The sequence below is a fragment of the Perca fluviatilis genome, chromosome 23 (assembly GCF_010015445.1).
Source record: "Perca fluviatilis chromosome 23, GENO_Pfluv_1.0, whole genome shotgun sequence".
Taxonomy (NCBI): domain Eukaryota; kingdom Metazoa; phylum Chordata; class Actinopteri; order Perciformes; family Percidae; genus Perca; species Perca fluviatilis.
This window is the reverse complement of record NC_053134.1, coordinates 21824319-21851450: the sequence shown is the minus strand read 5'-3', so window position 1 is coordinate 21851450 and position 27132 is coordinate 21824319. Positions and strand designations below refer to the sequence as shown.

At 41.7% G+C, this 27132-nt stretch overlaps 2 protein-coding genes and 1 pseudogene across 4 annotated transcripts in view; 2 read left to right on the top strand and 1 right to left on the bottom strand.

Annotated features, from left to right (window-relative positions):
• Positions 1-225: 225 nt before the first annotated feature.
• Positions 226-10287, bottom strand: LOC120553755 (annotated as a pseudogene).
• A 4567-nt stretch (positions 10288-14854) lies between these two features.
• On the top strand, positions 14855-22440 carry selenoo2 (selenoprotein O2). Of its 2 annotated transcripts, XM_039791165.1 has the most exons (10): positions 14855-15368; positions 16701-16904; positions 16990-17167; positions 17285-17415; positions 17652-17929; positions 18154-18287; positions 18510-18541; positions 18679-18864; positions 20893-21049; positions 21482-21640. In XM_039791165.1, the coding sequence occupies exons 1-10, from the start codon at positions 14935-14937 to the stop codon at positions 21638-21640; spliced, it is 1893 nt and encodes a 630-aa protein (XP_039647099.1). In that variant the 5' UTR covers positions 14855-14934. The 2 variants fall into 2 exon arrangements, with proteins under 2 accessions (XP_039647099.1, XP_039647097.1); XM_039791163.1 differs by lacking the exon at positions 18510-18541 and having other exon boundaries at positions 14857-15368; positions 18154-18316; positions 21482-22440.
• Positions 22441-23516: 1076 nt separating this feature from the next.
• The window catches only part of LOC120553085 (NACHT, LRR and PYD domains-containing protein 12-like), an 11753-nt gene continuing 8137 nt past the window's right edge, over positions 23517-27132 (top strand). The window contains exons 1-6 of one of the 2 annotated variants that reach the window (XM_039791162.1): positions 23517-24040; positions 24141-24164; positions 24314-26066; positions 26219-26392; positions 26601-26774; positions 26882-27055. In XM_039791162.1, coding sequence (XP_039647096.1) covers positions 23770-24040; positions 24141-24164; positions 24314-26066; positions 26219-26392; positions 26601-26774; positions 26882-27055 — 2570 coding nt within the window. In that variant the 5' untranslated portion in view covers positions 23517-23769. Of the gene's footprint in view, positions 24041-24140; positions 24165-24313; positions 26067-26218; positions 26393-26600; positions 26775-26848; positions 27056-27132 lie in introns of both variants that reach the window. The other variant, XM_039791161.1, reaches the window with a different exon arrangement.

The window sequence follows — 27132 nt, the reverse complement described above, 5'->3', positions numbered from 1 at the left end:
CTAATAAAATAGCTTTCGGGCAATTTTCAGCCCAACCAATGTCACATACCCTATTAGGAGACCTTAAAGGAACACGCCGACTTATTGGGAATTTAGCTTATTCACCGTAACCCCCAGAGTTAGACAAGTCGATACATACCCTTTCTCATCTGCTGCGTGCGGTAACGCTGTCTGGACGGCTCCAGCATTAGCTTAGCCTAGCACAGATCCTGCAGGTGAATGGTTCCAGTAATCCTACTGCTCCCAATTGTGACAAAAGTGACAAAATATTTACATTTTTGCATTTTTACATCTTTGTTTTTGGACAAAAAAAACCCCCAAGATATACAGTGTTTTCTGCATTTCCTGAAATGCTGCTTGACAATCCCAACACATGGGGCAAGTAATGAGGTTGTACAGTATGTGTTAATTGTGATCATTCAGCAGTGGTTATTTGTAATACCCAACCCTAATATGGCTTGGAACTGCAACAAACACGCATCTAGCCACCGTTTTTAGGGCATATGTAGGACAAGAGAAGGTCCATCATAGTCTTAATAATGGGAGGTTGTGGGTGGAGGCTGTGTGGGGGTGGTGGGCAAGAACCATCTCCCAGGCATCGATCAGATGAACTTTCAGTCCTTTGAACACTGCTCTGAGCACCTTATCACGCTGCAGCGAAAATCGTCGCTGTTGGTTATTGTCTCATAAAGCATCAAGGCTTTGGGGTTGACGGTCCGGATGATGACCACCGTGCCTGGAGCCCTGTCCAGCCGCACCACCGCCCTGCGGATGGTCTGCAGTCGCCGGATGTAGATCTCCGTTGGGAAGTCATGTGCGAAATGAGACCAGATGCCGAAAACTACGACGCAGTATTGGTGCCTCCGGTTAAGCCATCAATTTCATTGGCAATGTAGCGAAGCTCGCTGGTTGGGACTTTGGGAAAACGGATAGGAGGACCGTGGCAGCGGAACGTCACCAAGATGTTGTTTGCATAGTCCAATGCCATGAAAGGTCCAACTTGCTTCAGGCTGTGCAGGTTAAACTCTTTAAGATCTAAAAGTATTACAGAGGGAACAGATTCAGCTTCAGTGTCAACAAAATCAGCCAGAAATCCCTGTGAATCAGTTACCTGGCAGTGCTGCGTTGAGGTATTCAAACCACTGCCTGATGGTGGAGTCTCCATACATGTGGACCTCCTTGCCTTTCAGACACTGACTGATGGTGGAGTTGTTAAATTGGCGAATTGTGGTGCCACCTAGTGCTCGCCACACACCCTGGTAGTAATAACCAGAGGGTCCAGACTTCACACTGCTGCTCTTCACCTCTGATTGGCCTGAGAGGAAGTTAAAGGGTAAGGGTAAGTTTTTTGTTATCGACAAATCCAATGAAAAGACCAAAACCAAGGTAGAAAGTGATTGTATGAGCATTTACGGACTATCCTTATTCCTGAGAGACTAATCAGTCGATCTTGTCTTCGACTTACAGTACGTGTCCATATACGGATGAGATCACCCAGCTACCCAGCATTGCACACAAGTGGGCTTTCCACCAATTTCTCTTCAATGACCACTGACTGCAAAGGAAACAGTCTACACCCTCCTACAACCGCGATGGCTGCAGCTGATTGGACGAACGCGCCACGTGGGCTGTCTGCTCCCGGATTTCAAAATGGAATACAATCTTTTATTTTACGGAAATAGTTCACCGAAACGTGTTTCAGATCGACAAAGGTCAGTTTAAAAGAGTTCCGACAGCTTTTGAGAGGCGCTCCTCATTTGCATAAAGTTGGCTGGATTCAAATTTATGCAAATGAGGAGCCGTCAACTCGACACCCAGCTTTTCTAAAGTCCCTGTGACGCTATAGAATGCATTGCACGGCTGCTCCCATAGAAATGAATGGGAAGCTTTGAAATGATGCTGACAAGGGACACACACCGTTTCCTCAAATTCATTAGTCATTTTTTAATGCTTTTTTATGAGTATATATCTGCTAGGCTAATGATAAGATTTAAAGTGGTGCTTTTGCATGATTATTTGTGGAGAATTACTTTTAGAGATCTATCGGAAAAAAATTAACTGGATTAGTCGAAAAGAATCCTCTACATGAAAATTGGTACACTTTTTCCACGTTTTACTTTCATTGTTTATAGCACATTCTTTAGTAATGGCAGTAGTAAAACTGTACCTTTCTTTTTTGGCAACACGGTGACATTGGCTGGTCCTGAAGCCTGTAGGTAGACTTTCAAGTTGACACCACTGAAGAAGAGCACACAATAATAATATATCTCTTATACACACACTACAACATTAACAACATACAGACAAGAAAGGAAGACAAACATTTGAAATCATGTCATGAAGGTCAAACCAAAAAAAATCAAGCACTACAATGTGAAAATCTGCATTTAAGTTAATCTATCATTACACAAAACTCTGTAGAAAAATACATTTTGTAAGTTAAAGCTGCACTTATTAATATTTTTCATTTAAGCAATGGGTTCAAAGACCATGTGTAATGTGTCACTCGCAGTGAGGAATCCGCAGATAATGATCACCTGACTTTGCAATTCCTCTCAACTTTATAGAGTGCTGTAGCATCTTTCATCTCATCGTTTTAGTTTTACGGCCGGCAACTTGACTGTTTTGGTCGAGTCTCCCCCTAGAAGCAGCAGGTAGCTGTTTTTATCAAATTAACTCTGATTTAACAATTGTGCACTATCTACCACCAAACAGCAGACAGACAAAGTAAGCAACTAGCAGGTGAACACAGCGGAGCATTTAGAAGCTAAAGAGGCAGATATGCCCCCCAAAGAGTTGTGGAGCACTAATGGAAGCGGTCCACTGTGGTGTTTTTTCATGGCAGGGATCGCCCCACTTTCCAGCATTGGAAGCTTAATGGGGTTTTTCACTAGCTAACATTCTCTTCAATGATCACTGACAAGCTAAGAAATCAGGCTCCACCCTCCTACCACCCAGATGGTTGCACCTGGCTTGCTACACCCGGATTTCAAAAACAGACCAACATGGCGGCTCATTTGGAAAGTTTTTTCTTATTTTACAAACACAGTTCACCGAAATGTCTTTCTGAAAACATCTTATGCGAGAAATAAGCTATGCAGTTGCTGAAAGGTCAACTTAAAAGATTTCCGTGAGTTTTTGAGAGGCGGCGAGTCGAGCTGGACGTCCCTGATTTTGCATAAAGAAGCCTCTAAAGCCGCTGCAATGCTACCAGAATGCATTGCGCGGCTGCTCACGTAGAAAATGAATGGGCAGCGTGGAAATGATGCTTGGCAGTGTACACGTACCATGAAAGGGTGAATGAATATTGTACTTGGTAGCCATTAACACAACTCCAAAGGAATACTTTGTTGCTCCACATCTACTGGATGTAAATAACCACTGTTTGCTAAGGCTTTAGCCAACTTAATGTTTCTCAAAAGACAAATCTCAAATAAGATGTATACATTGACAATAAACCATAAATTAATAACTGAATTACACTGAATAATACTCGCCAATGTTCTTAATGAAAGTCAACTAGTATGATTCAGACTGATTAGTTTGATTTGTCCTTAGATTTAATCTTAACTGCTGGTAATCACAACTTCAGTGTCAGTCCTGTGTCTCAGCTCCCTCACCTTTGAAAGAGCTTCTTCTTCGTTGGCCCTGAGGTTTTGTTTGTATTTTCCCATTGCGTGGTTGATCCTGGCATCGCAAATCACTTCTTTGGCTGTAGCACTTCCTATTAAGAGAGAGTTTTACCCTTTTTTTCAAACCGTTCTGCCTTTGAATGAAGCCACGGCTACCATTATGAATGGCGTATAAAGACCAGCAGTCTATGTCCGGGTTTTCGTCTGTACAGCCTGTACAGGTTAGGTCAAGCATTGTCAGTGCTTAGAAACGCGTCCCCTAGTTCCAGCAGCGTTACAAACTGGACATGGCCGTGCTAGAAGTGAAAGTTAATAGGCGAGTGGGAAACAACAACAAACTTCCAGCTAGACGCTGAAAATGGCTAGTTTTGAAGAAACAGGCCTGCTTGGTTCTTTTGGTGAATGATTGTAAAGTTTTACACAGAATATGTTTACAACATTTCCTCTCTTCTAACTGGGACGTTTGGGACCGATTGGTGGGATTGCTATGGATGATAGTACACGGCGATACACGTTAATTGTATTCACAGTTAACCCTCCCCACCCGCTCCTCCTTGTCCAAATGCCCTTTTGTCACTCCGTCCTTCCCGTCTAAAATACCAAATGGCAATAACCAAAAATCCTGACTTTTAAACGGCAGTTCATAAACCAATGGGTGAGCCACCAAATCTGCGCCATTATTTTTACTTATTTTAAAAAAAAAAAAAAAATACATTACCTCAACCTTGCGTCACCTTTCCTTCAGAGTAAAGGTACAGCAGAGTAGCTGCCATTCAGATGATCCACCACATGCCGAACCACACCTGCACCAAGCTTCTGGTTGTGCAGTCGGGCGAGTAAGAAGTCCCCTCCAGACTTCTTGGGACGGCCCTGGAAATCAGACATATTGATCTTAACCTCCAGCTGATCCCCTACGTGCCACTGTCCTCCTCCCCTCCTTGGGAGAATGGTGAAAGAGCTGTGAGCTGGATCACTGGTCTTCTCCAGGGAAAGAGGAGCTGGCAATAGTGAAGTTTCAGGCCAAGCAATGGAGTCCAGTAGGAAGCGTTCCTCCAGAGCGTCCTTAGGAGACAGTGGCTGGAAGGTGCAGAAGCCGCGATCCACGTCAGGCACAGTGGAAACTCTCGGGACAATGATGGTGGTGGAGTTCACTTTATGCTGAATCTGGAAGGTGGTCTAGAAAGAGATGGTGACAAAGATGCATTCATCAAATTTGCCTCCCATGTACACACACATTCATACACTGATGGCAGCTCTGCTGGAGTACAAAACTCCACTGATGAGAGAATCCAAGTAAAAGCCATTTAACCTCATAGTCATTGCTTCAGTACCCAGCTGTTTGGGGCGTCTCTTGGCTTTTATACATTTGTGACCCATTTATTAAGATTTATGTCTTCAGTAAAAACAAATAGGAACCAGTAGGTTTTTTTGGTCTTTTTTGGTAATGCATGGTTCTGTTGCATTGCTAGCAAAGCATGGACAAGTTTGTGAAAGGAGTGCCAGGTCAACGTGAAGCAGAGGATGAAGCCACACCAAACACCACAACTACCAAAACAAACACAAGAAAACACGTAGTGGTGACCACAATTCAATCTAAGGAGCCGAGGGGTCTGATGTTTGAGGGGGAAATTAAATATTAATATTAAACATTTCAAACAGGGTCCACCCTATAAACAGTCCCACCAAAACCAAGTTCTCACCTCCAGAACTTCCATGTTATGTAACACAATGATGGAGACAGCCGCAGCCAGAAAGAAGAAGATGGCAATGTACTCCCTTCTGATACAAGCTCTGGTATCCATGGTGGTCTTCATCTATGGCTGCAGCATAGCACTATGACCGCTTCCTCTGGTACTGGATTAAAATAAAACCCACAAACAACTAATATTATATGCTAAAACTTGAACTCAATTGTGAAATGATCTTTATATAAATAGTGTGACATGTCCAGCTTTCAATCATTAGGGCTAAACTAAATCCGGTCAACCCAGGTAATTCCTTTGATTGATCAACCATCGACCAAGGCCACAACCAAAGATAGCCTCTCAGAGGCTGTTTTCACTTTCATTACAGACGCAGTATATCCAGCACAATCTTCACCTACTTCCAAGGTGCACTTAGAAAAGGAAAAAGTCTTAAAGTTAAAACTCCAGCAACACTTACAGAATAATGTATTCTTAGCCCAACAAGTTGTAGGCTTCATCACAGGGGTGTTGCATATAACCAGGATAAGGGAATAAGCTAGTCCAGTTATCCTGGATGAATTTAGCCTTGACTTGGTTGCACAAAAGCAGAGGCACCTAAGTTACCATGGAGATTTATTTTGTGCAGCTGGTCTGCTCCTGACCAGGCTAACAGCCAGGATTTATTAATCCTGGAGCCTTTTCTGTTCACTCAGCAGTGGTTTAACCTGTTTTTTACGAGCCTGCATTAAAATACAACAGTTGCATATTGCTGTTCAGTAAATCACCGTTATTATATATATATTTTTAAGTTGTGACCATTAGTTTTATAATTATTCATGTGACAGTCATTGCTACTGTTATATTTCTGTATGAAAACTGCTGTTCATATTGTTGTTAGAAGTGTGATGAATATATTATGGCAGTTGTTGAGATGATTAGAAAAGGCTGATGCAGTTGCAAATGTGTTTTAAATATAGTCAGTGATGAAGGATAATATATAAAGTGCTATACATGTGCAGCAGATTGGTCAGAGACCAATACACCTTTAATTATTTTAGATGATTTATTTCTTTTTCTATTCTTTAACAAAGGATCATGTATATTACTCTTCCATGTGCATTTTATTTAGCATTCTTAGCACACATTGTGTGTTCTGTCCAGTGAACTGGGACTATAATTTGGGAGGATTGTACAATTATAAAAACCTATCCTGATTGATCCTCCCAAATTATATTCTAGTTGACTGGACCAGTAACTATATAGTGTAGGCTACTGTATGCTCAGGAAACAGGGAGAGGACACCTCAATGGTTTTTGACCTTATATTTTGCTGGGGGGAAATAACTGATTGTTTAGAGTTATCACTTAATTATCTTTATAGTTTCTAGATTTCAAAGTCAGATTTCTTCAGTGTATTTTCTATGTCCATATAAACGAGAAAGCAAAGTATTTAATATGTAAAGAAGGAAACAGTTAGAAAAAGCGTGGCTGAAGCAGACTGCTCTTAAATGAAACCATTCAAGGAGTTAGGTTAATTATTTCCACAAATGAACTGTTGTACACTTGGCCTGAAAAGCGAGCAGTGGAAGTTAATATGTTACTTTTATTACGTTAATTTATATTTTAGACCATGCGAGAGAGAGGAGAGCCAGAGTGAGAGAGAGGGAGAGACAGAGTGAGAGAGAGAGGGAGAGACAGAGTGAGAGAGACAGGAGAGAGAGTGAAAGAGAGGGAGAGACAGAGTGAGAGAGACAGGAGAGAGAGTGAAAGAGAGGGAGAGACAGAGTGAGAGAGAGGGAGAGACAGAGTGAGCGAGAGAGAGAGAGGGATATGTATGCATCATATTCTAGCATTGTAGAGTGGTTGTAATTGAGCTTTATTGTATATTTCTTGTGTAACATTGTCTTCTGCTCACTTCAAAGGCAAAGAGTACAACTGTTCATTTCTGCAAATAGCCTAACTGTGTGCCTCTGAATTCAAGGGAATTCAGAGGCACGGGAAGATATACACTGATTAGACTAGGTCAAGTCTCACTTTATCGGTTATCCTGGATTTGCAAATTCTACTTTTGTGCAATACCCCCCTGGATCATCAGAAAACACAAAACATTTGAAAATGTAAAAGACAACCAATCATATAGATCCACTCACATACCAGCCAATGGGGCACACATAGATGGGATAGATAGATGGTCATGTGGTTTCAAGCCAATCACATTCTCAAACTGGCAGAGAGGTGAGGGGAGTGTCCAATAAAGACATGGGTGACACCATTTTGTCCATAGACAAGAGAAGGGCATGGGTTTTAACCTAAAATGTGCCTATTTAGTGTGGAACACTTAGATTGGTTTGCCCCGTGCTTATAGTCTAATCACTGTCAGGTCTACTGAGGTCTTACAGGTTTAGGTTCTGATCTAAAGGACTAATGGATCATTTGTTTGTAAATCCCATTACATCCCAATCAATCAATGTGTGTTTACATTGAAATATCCAAATAGTACAGCAATATGCCAGGAACAAACAAACAGATGGAAGTGCAGTTTAGAAGAACAGATACTGTGAGGGAAAATTTATCACAATAATATATTGTTCTTAAATGGGCCTTCAGCATAATGAGTACTTTTTCAGTTTTGTACATTAAGTATATTTTGATGCCAATACCTGACTTACATCAAGTTTTCAATGCATGGTTTTATAAACCGATCATATCTTTTTAACTGTATGTAAATCTAATCGACAAAGTATCCGGTAACTACAGTCGAGTAAATGTAATGTAGAGTACAAAAGACAATATTTCCCTGTGAAATGTAGTGGAGTAGAAGTAGGAAGTAGCATAAAATGGACGTGTTCAAAGTAAAATACAACTACCTCAAAAGTACACACATTACATATACCGTAAATATTAGAAGTTAGTGACAACATTTGTTTTTTTTGATGTAATTAAACTTTTAATAGATTTGTTTAAGCGTATCATGTGTCTTACCTTGCTGGGTTGCGGTAAACGATCTGTTTGCTAGACTTCCAAGTAATAAATGTAAAAGTAGTGGCCACGGACAGCCCTGCAGCATGACAAGATAAAACTTTATTGTCTGTAAAATTTATTGGGGTATTAACCACCTCCTTCTGCTCCATTTTGGTTGGTTGAGCAGTGTTATAAATAAAGGGAAAAAATAAAGGAGCGCTTGTACTGGTTTTTCCTGCAACTTGGCACCCTAAAGCACCTCCCAGAGGGCAGAAGTTGGTACTCCTCATGTAAAACATGAGTAGGGTCATACTTCTGGATGGAGCAGAAGAAGCGAAGAACCACATTTACAGCTAAAACAGGACAACAGTTAGAGTTGCTTTGATTTCCGGTTTTACCGGTCCGGTGAATGAGGCTAAACCGATTTTATTTCATGCTAAACGGTTTAACTGGCATTTGTCACTGGCAAATTTAAAAGTAGCCTACTTTAGCAACCTGTGTCGACGTCGTCACAGCGCTAAATCTAACTTGAATTGCAAGCAGTGTTGGGCAGTAGCAGTACTAATTTAACTACTTCTCAGTAGTGTTGCAGTTTCTGAATCAATCAGCTTTTCAGCATGGGCCCATTTCAGTCACAGATTTGGAGGTCAGAGGTCAGATGGACTGATAGTCAGAAGGGCTGTTCATTTTACCCCCTCCCCATCGCTGTCAGCTTGTTAGAGGGTTAATAAGCAAGTGATTCTCCAAGACTCTTGGTTCATCCTCTCAGACTAGCCCCTGTCCCTCGAAACAGAGTGGTAAGGGCTAGGGGTGAAAACATACCCCTATGAAATGAGACACCACTTGGTTGCGGTTACGTCACCATACAGTATTGATCACAAACTTCCAAGATGCCGTCTGCAAGTGGTGTGTATGTTGATTGCGTGGGTTTTGACAACAGTGTCATATGCATGTATATATTTTATAGTTCTTTTATGTTCACTTTGGTGGTGGTGGTGGTGGTGGTGCAGCTACAGCTATTCTGAAATTCCAGACCACAGTCTGATGCCTGTTGGCCAGTAACCCTTCCCTCCAGACCAGAGTCTGATGCCTGTTGGCCAGTAACCCTTCCCTCCAGACCAGAGTCTGATGCCTGTTGGCCAGTAACCTTTACCTCCAACCCCATTTCTTTCATTAGTGTCCTGTATCATAACCAGCAACAATGTTCAGGTGCATGAACAGGAATGAATTATAAATGATTACAATAACACAGTACCAATACAATAATGAATGGCTACAACGTGAACGCATGACTCACTCCCATAGTTGCTTTGCAGCATATTTTGATTTAAGAAACTTCTGCTCATTTTCGGCCCGAAAGTGGATCAGCTGCTGGGTTTCCTCAGGCGTCCCTGTGTGATACAGGATGGTATATGTTCCTCCGGGGTCCCTGTGTGATACGGGACGGTATATGTTAAGCACGTATCAATGTCTCCAAAGCAAGTAGTGTTATGCACTGATATCAAACTAAATTCGCTGCTAATAGAGTTTAGTTAAAACTGTAGACATGCATGGAGTCCATTCAAGGCAGAGAAATACAGGACTGCAATGTAATGTTAGCGTTAGCATAGCAAACTAGCGATTTTTAAAAACGTTTCAATTAAGAACATGGTCGCAATATATATATGTACAGGACTGTGTAGAGCACAAAACAAGACAGTCGTAATTTTTAAATCAATTCTTGAAGCCGAAAATACTTACATTTATGGCTCTCTGTGGTCGATCTGGCAGCCATTGTTGCAGGTTGCGCAATGTATTCTGGATACCCCTTGCTTTCAAGTAAGCTTGCGTCTTTGCTTGGTTTTAAGGGGTATCTAGCCCTTCCCCTTAGCCCTACTCTCGATGAAAACGAGAATTGGGATAGCCCTTACTTTTATTAAAGGAGACACAAATAATATAGCTGAATTTGTACTTGTGTAGTAGCCTGGATGCCAGCCGAACTTAGCTCCGCCCACAACATTTGAGGTCGGGAAGTTCGGTCTGGACTTGATCCGTTGTGGAGCAACGATGCTCGAACCAGAGCTGTTTGGAGCAATCAAATTGTCAGGACGGGCTTTATACGATGATGGACAGATGATCAAGAGTAACGTGATCAACCACGTCACCATGAATTTGTTTACAACAAAGATGGCTGCCGCTGGAGATTATAGAATCTGTTATAGAAGATATCGAGAGCGCATTCATTTTAAAAGAGGAACAGAGAACCGCAATCAAGGCATTTGTCGATCGGAAATATGTTTTTGCCATCCTTCGTCACATACTCCGTTGTTCTGATTGGTTGTAGGTCTATCCAATTGAGTGCAGAGGCATTTTTTTTTTCCTGTTACAATCAGACTCATAGTCTGAATAAAATCTGAGTGTGACAACGTCAGGCTACTTGTGTAGTGTAGTTGTGGAACTCCAGTAAGTAGCCTGGCAAGGCTATTTTGTTTACTTTAATCATCGGATTAAGTGATTTTTTTCTTTTCTCTAATACAATCATGACAAAAAAGATGATAACTGATGTATTAGGTAGACGTGATACAGTAACAATCTGACGGGTCACAGATTTCGGCATAACACTGGAAAAGCCTGTGTTTAAGTATCCGGCCAGGTAAAAGGAAGCAGGAGATTTCTTTATGTAGGCCTAATTGTATTTTTATTTTATTTTAGAAGTTATCTGCTGTAGTTATGGCTGATATTGGGGCAAGGCCATCACAGGAAGAAGGAAATTAAACAAAGAACAACTAAAAGCTAAAAGGGAAAGGGACAGACGACAGGCGAAATCCGAGTCACACTGGGTCGGGCTTTCAACAGATGGAGACAATTACTGGATTGTAAATGATTCAAACCACACCCCAAAATGGCCCTCAGGTATGTAATATGTCTATTTCATTCACAAAATAACTTTAGATTGCGCGATGTGGTTGTAGACAGTAGCCGACATTAAATTACATCCCCCTTCCATTCCATTAAGTGCGGACGTTTTATTCCTTTCAGTCCGTGTTTGTGTTGGCCTACTATTTTATTTTCCCTTGTCCCCCTGGCGCAATATTTGTTAAAGGCAAAATATATGTGTCGAACCATTCTGAATGAAGTATTGTGGTGCTGCCAGAGGTGGGTAGTAGCGAGTTACATTTACTTGAGTAAGTTTTTGAAAAAATTATACTTCTAGGAGTAGTTTTAAATCACTATACTTATTACTTTTACTTGAGTAGATTTGTGAAGAAGAAACTGTACTCTTACTCTACTTACGCTACATTAGGCTACAATGAGCTTGTTACTTTTCTTTTTACCTGTTTGGTATTCTACGCATCATTGTTTTTATCCCCCCCGCGTCCGCCTCATTTGAATGTTTTATTTTGACAGAGAGAGAGACTTCCGCTAAAGGCTCTACCACGTGACTGTGTTTCACCAATCAAACGCAGTTGTGCAGTCTCGTCACTTGACCATACTCAATCTCGGCGGCGGGACGCAAAGTTACGAATCCCACTATGGCCACGCCAAGACCCGCCCTACGAAGCAGCTTGATTGGTTGGGGTTAGGCATTTCACCTCGAGTGGTTAGGGTTAGGATCATTGACATATATATAATGGACCAACAGAGCCCGTTGCTCTGGACGGAGACCAGTGAAGGCTATTAGAAGCACTTTTCCGGTGATGGCCAGCTTTACTGCGCAGCCTCCAACTGAAAGAGACCGCGTAAATGTGACGTGAGCAACGTGTCTGAAAGTTGTAAGTGTTCTGGTAGCTGTGCCAAGAGAAATCTCAATCATTCCCAATCTTACAGAGACGGAGAGTGTAGGTATATGTAAGGAGATAACATAAGCACAGGCTAATTATTGCTAACTAACATGCTAGTTAACATTCGTAATTAAACCTAAACAGCTAATGTAAGTCCAAACTGCCTGCGAGCTTCTCCTGTACTATACGGTAATTCCTCTACTGTGCGACAGTAAGTCACTTGGTTATGACACAATCGTTAGCCTATTTTTACAAAAACGTCTGCTACGGAGCCATAACGTGAGATACAAGGTAATTGAGCCTTTTATACATTGTTGTGTTTCTTTAGAACTAAACAATGGACAAATCGAGTCTTTAAACACTTCAGATGTAAAGTTATTCTCAGTCAAGTGACGTAAAAAAAAATGGCGGTCAGCGGAATGCTAACAGGAGGTGATGGCCAGTTAGCAACAAAATGGCGCCATGATGGCTCGAGTTCTGAAGCGAAGCTTACCCCCTTGGTTAGGATAGCCGGTTGGTCAGGGGATAGGACATGAAAAAATGGGGTTACGTTACCTTGCGTTCTTATGGACGCCTGGCCAATAAATGCTATTGAAGGGCGGGTCTTGGCGTGGCCATAGTGGGATTCGTAATATCGCTGGCGGGACGGGTTCGGACGGATTAGCTTTACAGTCGTAGCAAAACAAAAATGTCAGAATCAACCGTCGGCAATGCAGACATAGACGAGGAGGTACACCCCTGGCCTCATATTGAAAGCATGTTTACCTTATATATATATATATATATATATAGTAAAAGTGTGAAACAGCAGCTACATTACCTTGTTCTAGTTCTGCCTGCAGAGCCTGTTAAATTTGTGTTACTTGTGCTTATTTCTTTTTTATTTATTATTTATTATTGATTTTATTTTTTAAGTACTTTAATTTACCTGGATTATTTTAATTTAAGCTATTTTGTAATTAATTTATTTTAATTTATTTAATTGATTGGATGAACTATAATTTGCTTAAAGATGATTATTTTGTATTTTTGTCTGTCTGATTGAATGCTTGTGTTAAAAAATAATCAGACACTACACTTAACAGTTACTCAGTACTTGAGTAGTTTTTTTCACCAAGCACTTACTCAAGTAATTATTTGGATGACTACTTTTTAGTAGTACAATTTTTGGCTACTCTACCCACCTCTGGGTGCTGCAGAGACGTCACAATCCTACAAATCCTATCCTACAGATTGTTTGGAACAGATCCTCGCCAAAATCACACTATAATCAATTAGATATTTCCCTCATGTCTTGCAGCCCTGCTTGCCAGCCTATTTTCTGGACTTCCACAACTAGGCCTGCTGATCAGCCAGACTATGATGCAAACATAAACATGGTGGCCAATTGGTGCAATATACACTACTACTAAAATTACTAATGAATGAAGAAATGCATTTTAGACATATCAAAAGAAAAGCACAACAAAATTATAAATTAGTTCACAAATAGGTAAAATAAAACAAAAAGCATATATACAATATATTATGTATATATACAGTATTTACATAAACACATGCACATATGCTGAACATACGCACCTATACATACACATACAGTACACGCATACCCACCCACGTAACTACATACACTCACACATACTGTATAATATATTAAACCTAATATATATATATATATATATATATATATATATATATATGCTTATATACTATCTGAGTCAATTTATTTGAGTCATCTTACCTAGTTATCTCACCTCATATTTGTTTTCATCTGTTTCCAGCAGAAGAAAGTCGTCTATCCGCAACGTTAAACACTTCTATGTAAAGGTGTAGCCGGGGTCCCGGGTCATTGACCTTTAAAACAGATTTTCTGAAAGCTCCAATATATCCAACTTGGCATCTAACAATATGGAAGTGCCTGATTTCACTCTTTTCGGCCGGATGTCAGTTACCTTTCGCTTTCTTTGTGTTGGCGTTCTAAACTCCGGTGGATTTCTGAGGACTATGGTTAACTGCTCCTCAGATCTCTGCAGGGTAAATCCAGACAGCTAGCTAGACTATCTGTCCAATCAGAGTTTTCTGTTGCACGACTAAAACAACCTTTGAGCATACACATGTTCCACCAAAACAAGTTCCTTCCCGAGGCTATTTTGCAGCGGCACTGTGGCTCCGTGCTGTGTGGACTAGCCTCCTCCTCCTCTGCAGCGCCGTGGAGGAGGGTCTGGCAATGTAAGACTAAGGACCCCTAAACTGACACAGATTAGACCACAGACCCATTTGATAAGATTTGGTCCAAGGGATTTGTCCGATAGGAATTTTGCTTTTAGATGTTCTATTACAGAAAGTGAATGAAACCCATAACCGAAATAGTCGCACATTCTGTCATTGTGCTACTTACGTTACGGATGGAATTATAGCGAAGATAAATTATTATTATTGAATTATTCCTCTTTTTGCTGGGAATCCCCTGGAACGTCCTCAAGGACCCCTGGGAGGTCCCTGGACCCCACTTTGGGAACCACTGTTCATGAGAGGCACTCCAATGAAACATATAGCCTTAATAATAAAAACAGGCAACATAGAATTGATTTGTTGTATCACTAACTCATAAATATTATGATTTCATAAAGTTTTTTCACTGGATTTGCAACGTTTTTTATTTTTATTAGTAGGCTATTATTTTTCTACTTTGAAGTTTTTGGGTGTAGCCTGGATTAAAAAAGCAAAGACTAAATGTGTTCTAGCCTATTTAATTCCAGGCTATAGCTTTTCACTTTTAAGGCTTACATTTGGTCACGGTCCTGAACACTGAGTGTCATAGGCTACAATAGCTAATGACCTAACAACGCCACAGCCCTACCACTGACTGGCTGGGTCGTATTAAACTCCAGTCTTCATGGAGCCCTCCCGATGCGTGTCCACGGCCCTGAAGCGCCTACCTTTCAACAACACCGCGCTGAAAAAGCTGCCGGTGGACGACTCCGAGGAGCCCGGGTCCCGGACGGTCCCAGCGGCATGTTTCTCAAGAATCCGGACTCTCCAGCCCCTGATACGTCCGACCTTCGTGGCCCTGTCCCGGTCAGCGCTGGCTCTGCTCGACCTGAGTGAGCGGGACGTGCTGAGTAATCCCCAGGCTCCGGAGTATCTGAGCGGCTCCCGGCTGCTGCCGGGCTCCGACCCGGCTGCGCACTGTTACAGCGGGCACCAGTTCGGCCTGTTTGCGGGACAACTGGGAGATGGAGCGGTGATGTACCTGGGGGAGGTAGAGTCGGGCACCCATGGGCGATGGGAGATTCAGGTGAAAGGCGCAGGAGTCACACCTTACTCCAGGTATTTTTTTTTGCTGTGTGCTGACAGTTCAGCACTTACACATTTGGCATCTCATTTTAAGACAACACATTTGGAACAGTTTGATACACCCCAGCAACAGGTTATAGGTCTAGGATAAAATTATGAAGTTTTATCTGACCAAGTGAGAGTAGGACAATTTCAGCAGGTGACACAGCCAATCCTTCATAAGCTTTTCTAACCAGAGGCATGTGAAAGCATTAACCCAAAGAGAGCTGCTTAAGAGCTTAACTGCTTGGCACACATCAAATGTGTCCCCCATTGCTTAACTACTATGTGCTGAGTCCAACCTTTAGTTTCTCCAGCTGATTTGGTCCGTTAGTCACATATAGAATAAGGGATATTTGAGACAGACTTAGGTAGGTATATATATATATATGGCTACTTTTTAAAGCTATAAAGTAAAGCTATAGCTTTAAAAAGTAGGGACAAATTGTAACCTGGCTGGAATTGAGCATGAAAACTCAAACTTCTTGACCTTTGAAAGGGGCCAGTACTCCCCATTTACACATTCCCCAATACACATTTCAAATATACACATATATATATATATACATATACATATATATATACATATATATATATATATATATACATATACATATACATATACATATATATATATATATATATATATATATATATATATATATATACACACACACATACATACATACATACATACACACATATGTATATATATATATATACACACATATGTATATATATATATATATATACACACATATGTATATATGACACATGCAATGATCTGGTCATGGAACTGCTATATATATTTTTTTATATATTTTAATTTTAACCAATGAAATTAATACATTATCCCCCAATCTGGCAAAACAAAACAAACAAATTAAATAAGATCACAGCATTGCATAAGTTACAGAAAGTTTCAAATTAATCACAATTTAAAGTCATGGCTTTCTAAAAAGTATATGTAAGGACTCCACAAGTGAGCAAAGTTCTTTTCTTTCTTTCTTTTTTTTTTATACACAATATACCGGTATGTTAGTCTCTCCAAAGCTAGACAGGCCATCAGTTCATGGAACTGCTAGAATTAGTGTACCGGTACCTTTTTATGTCCAATTCAGGTACTAAGTAGTAGTAGTAGTTTGACATTAAAGAGCTCTTGTTTTGGAACTTTACCAGAACTTTTGAGACAGTTTGTAAGTTCAACTACTGGTGTAATATAATAGCATTAAGTTTTCATGGAATAATTTAAATAATTAACCCGACTGATGCAACCTATTTAACTCACTGGTGAATCACAGCTGAATAACAAACCCATTTTGTCAGAGATGGTGATGGCAGGAAGGTGCTTCGCTCCAGCATCAGAGAGTTCCTGTGCAGCGAGGCCATGGCCGCCCTGGGGATACCCAGCACCCGTGCAGCCTCGCTAGTCACCTCCGACCTCTACGTCACCAGAGATCCACTCAACAGCGGCAGGCGCATTCCCGAGCACTGCGCAGTCGTCCTGCGTCTCGCCCCGTCCTTCATCAGGTAGTACACATTTCTAGTGTTTTCAGACCGTTGGCCAGCTGTGGATACATATGGATGTTTTATTATGTCCCTCTCTTGGTTTTAGATTTGGATCTTTTGAGATCTTTCTGGGCCGAGATGAGTTCTCAGGCCTGCAGGGTCCCAGTGCAGGACGGCATGACATTCGCGCTCAGCTGCTGGATTATGTCATTGAGACTTTTTATCCTTATATCCAACAGACTCATAGCAACCGGAAAGACAGGAATATGGTTTTTTTCAGAGAGGTGAGGACTAGGGTGTTAATACAATGTGCTAATAATGATAGGTCTCCCTGTAGGTTGATTCATTTCATGCTGGTGGTTTTGCATATTAACCATCAGATTTGACGTGTCTATCTCCAGGTGATGATGCGAACCGCTAAGCTAGTGGCCCAGTGGCAGTGTGTTGGTTTTTGCCATGGCGTTCTCAACACGGACAACATGAGCATCTTGGGTCTTACTCTGGACTATGGACCCTTTGGTTTCATGGACAGGTAAGCTGCTGAAAGTGGCAGTGCACTTATTTATTTGGCAAGTGTGTTCTTCGCTTTTACAATTTCCTTGAATCTGAAAAACCTCTTCTGCCCCACTGAATGTGGTTAAACTCAAAAAGTTAACCATTAACATGGGTCTAAAAGTAAAAATCTGTTTTGACATACAGTAAGTAAAAAGAAGATAATTTATATAATAACTCAAATCATATTCTGTATGAACCCCACCCGTGTGTCAGGTTTGATCCAGATTTCGTCTGCAACAACTCAGACAAAAGAGGGCGCTACTCGTACCAAGCCCAGCCATCTATGTGCCGCTGGAACCTGGCCCGTCTGGCCGAGGCGTTGGGCTCTGAACTGGATGCAGCCGAGGCCGGGGCTATCCTGGATCAATTCATGCCCACATACGAAGTCTTCTACCTGTGTATCATGAGGAAAAAGCTAGGCCTTGTGGGAAAAGAAGAGCCGGAGGACAGCGAACTCATATCAGACCTACTGCACCTTATGCACAACACTGGTACAAAGACAGACAACTTAAAGGTCCCATATTACGCTCATACCTCTATTTGGGGTTTCTGCTACAACATGTTTAAATACTTTAATGTTCATCAAATATCTCATTAATGGTACCGCTGACGTTTCGGTTATGTGTTAGACATCTCTGAAAATAGAAATCTATGAAAATGTGACAGTTATGCTTTTACAGTCTGGGCATGGGACTATAACAAAATGTGTTTCCAGGTGCAGATTTCACCAACACCTTCCGCCTGCTGAGCCGTGTCCCCTGGCCTGACGAGGGCCACGGTGGGAGGGCCACAGTGGAGCCAGTAGTAGACCTCATCCTAGAGCAGTGTGCATCTATTGAGGAGCTAAAGGTGGCTAATAAGCCAACTATGGAGAACCGGTGAGGGAGTGTATGGTGGTTGGATACACGTGTTTCTTCACAGAGCAGCTGCTGTATAGCAGGAATTTAAAGTATCTAGCTGCCCCACCATATGCTCCCAACAAATGTGCATGTAATGCTAGCTGAGCAAAGCACTGGTTAAAATGTCTAAATCTCTCTTGTCCTCTAATTTGTTTTTCCTTCTATATGCTAGCATTTTGGGGAAAAAGCTTACCAAGACAATATGTAAGTTAAAGGTGTGTTTTATAGCATTTGGAAGGATTTATGTTGAGACCGTAGCAAGTGAACATGGAACATAATGTAGGACTAGAGCTATATCGGTGGTCAACATCACTTACCTCTAGCATTTTCTCCATTTCTAGTGAATTGGCGATGATTCTGTCCATGGCACAAACTAACCCAGTCATGTTTGGGATGGTGGCCGACAGGCCAGCTGTGTCCCAGCAACTGGAACTGATGGGACGGCTAAAGGAGCTGCTCGAGACAGATCAGGTTGAGCTTAAGAAAAAGCAGCGCGATGACTGGATTCGCTGGGTTAGCCAATACAGGTGAGGAAAAGAGGGAACACTGTTTCCCTCAGAGCTTCGGAGTGTTTTAGTGTCTTAGAGACGATTTGGCAAATTTTTCATGGGCGCAACCCACATACTGAGCTCTGCTGCTCATCCCACAAATGCATGTTCCTTATAAATGGGGCACCATTTGAAAGGGAACTAAACAGGCTTTCCAAAGATTTATTGCCAAAAAGCATTGTTACCACAGAGAAATAATCCACCAAACACAAATTTCCTTAATTTTTGTTTTAAGTTTATTTGGAATATTTCAAACGCTTTATCTTGCTGTGAGACAGCCCTTTCCTTTGGCACCTCATTTTCTCAACCGTAGAACTTTTGTATTCCTATGCAGAAGTTCAACTGTGCCGCGCACTGGAAAATGACACAGATCAGCTGTTTGGGTCAAACTTTCAGCAGTTTATGAGTTATTAAGACAGCAACGACTCCGATTTAATTCTGTTTTGAGTAGTTACATATTTGACACTGAAATAGAAGCGTATATTTATTCCACGTATGTGTAACTGATATGTAATAGATTTATTATGAATCATATTTCTTTATATCCGTATCAGTGTCTCTGACTACGTTTAGAAGCTGTCAATTTTCGGGTTACGGTCACTATTCGGGTTTCTGAAACATTCGGAATAACCCGTTTACATGCGTGAGCAGAGAGAGTTACTCCTACATGGAATTTGTAATCAATTGGCAATATCCCGACGTAAACGGCGACGCACGGTTAGCGTCTGGACGTAGCCTACGGACAACCTTAAGACGCAATAACTTTTCGGTCACCTTCTTATAAATCTCACTATGTCGGTACTTTCTGCCGTCAACAAAAGACATAAGATTCATGGTTTTCACCACACTAATAAAGAAATTGGTTTCCTCCTCGCTCCAAAAGTGTGGCGCTGTGCTGCGTCTCGCCATGTTTACCTCTACTTCTTGTTTACTTCCGGTATACTGCGCGCAGGTTTTCTGCATTGACACATATATATATATATATATATATATATAACTATATTATTATAGTACATAATTATTATTATAACTATGTTTTCTGGCGCATACAAGAAGTTCCTCTACTCAAAAGACCAAGATTCCTTGCGAATAGAACATGCGCAGAACACAAATCAATGTTCCTTTTGATGGGGATATGCCGATACGCGTTTACATTACCAAAATTTCGGGTTAGAAAAGGGGTAACCCAGGTAGCATATTCGGGTTTTTAAAAACCGGAATATGAGCATATTGGGGTTTTTGCCGGTGTTTACATGGCCGAGCGTGACCGGGTTATTGCTATATAAAAAAAAATACTCCGGTTTTGAACAGGTTATTGGCTGCATGTAAATGTAGTCTCTGTGACCCAACCGGCAGCGGCAGATGACCGACACCAAGAGCCAGGATCTGTCCAAGGTTTCTGGCTCTAAGAAGGAAGTTTGTCCTCGCCACTGTCGCACCAAATGCTTGCTCTGTGTGGGGGGGAATTGTTGGGTCTTTGTAAATCATAGTGTGTTCTAGACCTACTTTATCTGTTAAGTGTCCTGAGATAACTTCTGTTATGATTTGACACTATAAATAAAATGGAATTGAAAATTGAATTGAACTGGGCTTTTTCCAGCCACAGTTCACTTCAGGGCCAATAGAATCTATCAGCGGTTAGTCGGTCATCATGTTTGCTAGTCTTAAACTTCCTCATAGGGACGTAGAAAACGACTCAAATGGAAGCTGAGCTCTGGTGTGATGCTGACACATTGGTGCTGACACAGTACATTAAAGAGGTGGAGATACTTTTACTTAATCCCATGTAATTTTCATTTCTGTTGTGATTTGACACTATAAATAAAATTGAATTGAAAATTTAGATATATTGGTATAACATGTTATATAAGTTCCAATTTTGAAAATGCACATATGGCATTTCGATATATGTGTAACCAGCATATGTACACATATAACATATCTTATATTTCCATATAGAATAAATCAACACATTTTCTTTCAATTTCTTTTGCGCTGAAACACCAGGAGGCGTTTACCCAGGGAGTGTGATGGCACAGGGGACCTGTCACTAATAAAAAAGGAGCGGCTCAGTGTGATGAACAGCACCAACCCCAGTGTTGTCCTACGCAACTACATCGCCCAGAATGCAATTCAGGCTGCAGAAAATGGAGACTTCTCTGAGGTCAGGAGACCTATTTTTCTTTCTTTGTCAAAATCCCCATTGGGACATCTAGCTCCATCAAAGCTGGGCTTAAAGGTAACATGGAGTTCACCAGTGTATCACAGGGTTTCTCCCAGGAGATTGGTCCAAAATCATTTGCCATCAGAGGAGAATCTGAGTCGGCCACTAGGTGGAGACAAACAGCCATCAATAGTACATTAGTAAACTCTGTGTTGCTGCAAGACCAACAGCTGCTTTATTGGACTGAGTTGTGTCAATGGAGATTGTAAAGAGCAATGTTGTTTGTTTTTTTATTAATTAAATTTAAATGTTTTATATCATTCCTATTTTTTGCCTCAAGGATCAATACAGCTCAACAGTGTGGTTCCAGGAGTAATGGGCAGTCACTGTTGAGCTCTATTGAAGTCATCTTACCTGTATCTTGTCCTGTAGGTCAACACGCTCCTCAAAGTTCTGGAGAATCCATATTCTGATGCATTTGCGGAGCCTTTGGATGGACCTAATGCATGTGCTGAAAAGGAGCAGAACAAGAGGATACTTGCCTATGACAGGAAACCTCCCGCCTGGGCACAAACGATTTGCATCACCTGATCATCGTAGAGCCTTTCAGACAGGTCAGGGAGAGAGGTTTGTTCCAACAGGTGGACCACCTAAGCCTCAGTTTTCAGAGTAAACACAATGTGGGTTGTCAGTACTGTTACTGCTGCTCCTGTTGCTACTCTCTACTTCCACCTCAGACTTTCCTTCCTGCTGCCTGAAAAAAAGATGTTATGTAACCCAGTGTGTTCCCGTGTTCATCAGTATGGTCATGTCCATGTCTGTGTGATCATGATGCTTTTATTGCAGTGTTTAAAGTGGTTGAAGAGTAAAACATAGCCCTGGATTTGACCAAATTTGACCGAATGGTCACCCCTACATGTAATCAACGAATTTGCTGATGAAGTATGACGGCTCAGATGACCAGTCACTCGGTGACCTGTCTGGGTCTGAAACACCAGAAACACACTGATATATTTGAATGATTATTATTTTGTTTGTTTCAAAGTTTGAAATAAAAGTGTGTTCATAAGTTGAGATGTCGGTTATAAACCTATACATACTAGGCATTAGCTCAGTATCTTAAAAGGCCCTGAAACGTCAGTTTCTTACTATAAACTATTAAAATAAGTTGAGTCCGTGTTTTCAGTGTCCCTGGTTTTTCCCTTTCCCTGGGTATTCCCTATTATTTTTTTTTAACTGCTTACCTTCGTTAATGTTTGGAGTTTGTTTGTTTCCTGCCAGGGACTACGGGCGGAAACTAACAATTTGCTACAACCTGGCACGACATCTATCAATGTTTTTGTGCACTGTCCCTGTTCAAATAAATAAATTAAAATTTTTGGACTCTGTAAGCCTTTAGTTATTAAATTATTTTACTGCATCAGTCTTTCATCTGTATTTGGGTTCTTCTCCTGCTGCCTGTTCAGCAACCATGACAATTAAGAGTGCCATCAGAGAGATAGACAGTATGTTTTTATCTAACAGTTACCAGAGGCCTGTACTACGAAGCAAGATCAACATGTCCTGGATCTCTTTCAGTTATCCGGCTTCACCTAACAACCGCGGTCCCGCATAAGCTGTATCACGACGGTGGTTATCAACTAGTTCAGTCAACTCAGGGTTTCCCAATCCAGCGGCGCACGTTCACATAAAAGAGGCAGTGTTTGCGCTTATGTTTTATATAAGAAGAGCAAATTATAATTCTACATAAATATGAAGAACACAGACTCTGTTTTACAGGGAAAACGCAATACAGTTGCTGCTTCCTAAAAAATAGCCGACGCTGTAGATGTTTAAATCACAACTCCAATATCACTTCCCTATCAGTCAGGACCAAGATCTGACCATAATTACACTTGTGCTTTCCATAAACTGTCATTGCTTTAGCCTATTATTTCAGTTGCAACCCTGGCAGTGGGAAGCGATCGTGAGAGCGAATAACAAATATCAAAACATAATATCTCTCTCTCTCTCTCTCTATTAATGTTATGGTACCTGAGTTGACATATGAACACAGACTGGATATAACGCATTATTTGAATTCAAATACCTACTGTGTAGCATTGCTCATGTATTTATTTTATTGGCAGCTATTGTTGTAACCACAGTGCTACTTAGCTGCCTTTCCTGTTCTCATCTATGAAACCACTTCAAAAGAGGTTTTGAGTATACAGGTATGTTAGTATCCATTCATCAAAAAGACATGCAAACATGCCTAGAGTATACTGCACTTCATGATGGGAGAACATGTGTTATTTCTTGTTTTAGTGACCAGATAAACCAAAATAGAACTAACTGTAGATGTGACACATAGTGAAACTAAATTGTTGTGTAATGTACTGGGCAGAGTCCCTCCCTTTTATACTTTACCATTATGCTTTTTATAAGCACCCCCATACGCGCATATCACCCACTTGACTGGACTGGCTCAACTTGTTTCTTCGTGAATGGAATGTAGACAGATTCACTCTTATGAGAAACTGATAATAGGGGCAGGATGAACAAAGCTGCTGTTTAGTATGTGCTGTGACGGTGCTTTAGTGAGCTCGGCGGAAAGTGAGGAGTACATCAACTCAAAACCGAAACTGATGCTGCATTTGAACGTTGCTTCTGCCGAAGGATGGACAAAGCACAACAACAAAAAGGACTGGTTGATCACATGACCAGCTTGGAGAACACCCATGGCTCGTGTCCCGGAGCTGCTCTTGGCCACTTTGGAGGAGCTGCTTGATAAAGAGCTGAGGACTTTCCAGTGGTTTCTGTCCAGTAATGTTCTCGAAGGATTCCCTCATATTCCAAAGTCGCGAGTCGATAGGGTGGACAGGCCGCGCACTGTGGATCTTTTGGTGCAGACTTATGGCTACAACGGTGCCGTTACTGTCACAGTGGATATACTGATGAGAATGAAACTTAAACTGTGGGCTGAAACACTGAAGGAGAACTACGATGAAGGTAAAACATGTTTAAAAAGAACAAAATTTGACTGTTTAGTTTGTAAGACAAAATAGCTTGGCCATGTAACAGCTATCTTTTCTCTTTGTTACTTTATCAGTTCCAAGCAATCAAATAGGCAAAGGTAAGACAACAAAAAGATCTCCACACAAACACAAACACACACACAACGCCATGTTAACAAGTTCAAACTCATAACCATGTACAGACACAAGATTAAAAGGTAGAACTTTACAAAACTAAAATAGAATGTTTTATTTATTATTTGAACAGAAATCGACCATCAAGCAATACGAAAAAAACTGAGATCCACCGTGATGACAAAGTACCAAAACATTTACGAGGGGAATGCAGATGAAGGAGACACCATCTACCTGAACAAAATCTACACCGAACTGCGCTTGATCGAAGGAGACTGGGGAGGCTTCAGCAATGAGCATGAGGTCAGACAGCGGAGGTCCAACGATGTGACGACAGAAGAAACCTCCATTAAAGCGAGCAACATTTTCAAACCAACGCACAACCAAGAGAAGCGAATCAGAACTGTGCTTACCCAGGGTATACCTGGAGTGGGTAAAACTGTCTGCACACAGAAGTTTACCCTAAGCTGGGCTGAAGGCGAGGAAAATCAGGACATAACCTTCCTCTTCCCGCTTCCTTTCCGTGAACTGAATCCAAACATCGGCGAGAAAGACTACAGTCTGATGCAGCTGCTCCATCAGTTCTTCCCTGAGATGAAACCTCTTGAGGCGCTGGGAACAGAATGCAAAGTCCTCTTCATCTTCGACGGCCTGGACGAGACTCTCCTCCCCTTGGACTTCAAGCACAACAAGGTCTTGAGAGATGAGACTGAGCCGGCCTCTCTAGATGTGCTGATCACCAACCTCATCACCGGAGATCTGCTTGGCAACGCTCTCATCTGGATCACGTCTAGACCTGCGGCAGCAAGCCGTATCCCCCGAAAGCACATCCACCAATGGACGGAGGTGAAGGGCTTTGCAAATGAACAGAGGGAGGAATACTTTAGGAAGCGTTTGCACAATGATAACCTCGCCACCAGGATCATCAACCATGTGAAGTCATCAAGAAGCCTCGACATCATGTGTCAGATACCAGTTTTCTGCTGGATCACAGTCACCGTAATGAAGAAAGTTTTGCACGACAATGTGACAGGAGGCATGCCCAACACCCTGACCGAGATGTATGCGTATCTCCTTCTCTGCCAGACAGACCGGATGATAGAGGGGCACTACCCAATGTCAAGTGACAATGTTGTCTTGAAGCTAGCGGAGCTGGCATTCCGCCAACTGGAGAAAGGCAAACTGATCTTCTACGAGACTGACTTGAAAGAGTGCGGCATGGATGTCAAAGAGGCGACCATCTACTCAGGAGTTTGCACAGAGCTGTTTGTGATGGAGGGCCGAAGGAGGAGAGAAGTTTTTAGCTTTGTACATTTAACCATCCAGGAGTTTCTCGCAGCTGTGTATGTCCGTCATTCCTACATGCAAAGAAAGGAAAATGTTCTTCTTGGACACCTGAAAAGGATGTCTACCAGATGGCTCCCCAAGTCTGTGTTCAGTTTTCACAAGACTGCCATCGAAAAAGCCTTGGAGAGTCCAGACGGCCGCTGGGACCTCTTCCTTCGCTTTCTGCTGGGGCTGTCGCTGAAGCCGAACCAAGAGCTCCTCGGTAGAATACTGTCTTTGGGAGCTGAAGGAAAAGAGGATGTGGAGAGAACCGTCCAGTTTATCAAAGAGAAGATTAGAGAGGATCCAGAGTCCAAGCTCAACCTCTTCCACTGCCTGAGTGAGCTCAAAGAGGAGTCTTTGGTGCAGGAGATCCAGAGCTTTGTGAGTTCTGGGAGGCTTGATGCCAAAAAGTTGTCTCCGGTCCAGTGGTCCGCGCTCACTTTCGAACTGATGACATCAGAGGCCACAGAGGAAGAGTTTGACTTGAAGAAGTACATAAGATCAGAAGAAGGGGTAGTAAAGCTGCTGACTGTCATTACTTCCTCCACACGTGCTCTGTGAGTTCACCCACATGATAATAGCGTCTCTTGCATGTTGATTTTAGTTGCTCTGCAGCCACAAACAAATGTAATGTCTATGTAATACTGCAGCTATTCTTGGACCTTGGCCTGAGCATCCTTCATGAATGAAATGGGTTGTATTTTTTTAGGCTAAATCACTGTAACCTCACTGAGAACTGCTGTAACGATTTGGCCTCCGCGCTGAGCTCGACCTCCTCTCACCTCACAGAACTGGACCTGAGTGACAACAACCTGAAGGATTCAGGGGTGAAACTGCTTTCTGTTGGATTAGGGAGTCCACACTGTAAACTTAGGAGTTTAAGGTCTGTAACAACTGCTAGCAGTCTTTTAGAAACCAAAAATTGCACAATACAACCCTGCCAAAATCAGCAACGACATCTTATGGTGAAAGACTTGTGGTTTAGGTTTACTGCTTTTTGCGTTCACATTCTATTGGATTATATACAATCTTCTTGCTATTTGTTTTTAGGTCAGATTATTAAAAGAGCTTTTTTTCCCTCCTTTTTTCAGATTACATAAATGTAAACTGGAAGGAGACTGCTGTGAGGTACTGGCTGTTGCTCTCAGCACAGAGTCTACCCAACTCAGAGAACTGGACCTGAGTGCTAATGACTTCCAGGAAGCAGGAGTCAAGGCTCTGTGTGCGGGACTCTGTAGCCACCACTGCAAACTACAAACAGTGAGGTTAGACCTTATTCTTGCTGACAAACTTAAATCACTCGCTTGCCATGGAATTTAATCACATTTTTAAGTAAAAGAAATCCCTGCTGTTTTGATGTACACTCTTACAGGTTCAACCAGTGCAAGCTGAAAGAGAACTGCTGTGCCAATTTGGCTACAGTTTTGAGTTCAGGCGCATCGCACCTGAAATTTCTTGACCTGAGCAACAACAGCCTGAAGGATTCTGGTGTATCTCTGCTTACTGCTGGACTGAGGAGTCCACACTGTAGACTGGAAACACTACGGTCAGTGCAATCCTTAATCAAATAAAGATCATGACTGTGGTTTTCCTAGCTACACTATTATTACAGTATATGAGTTT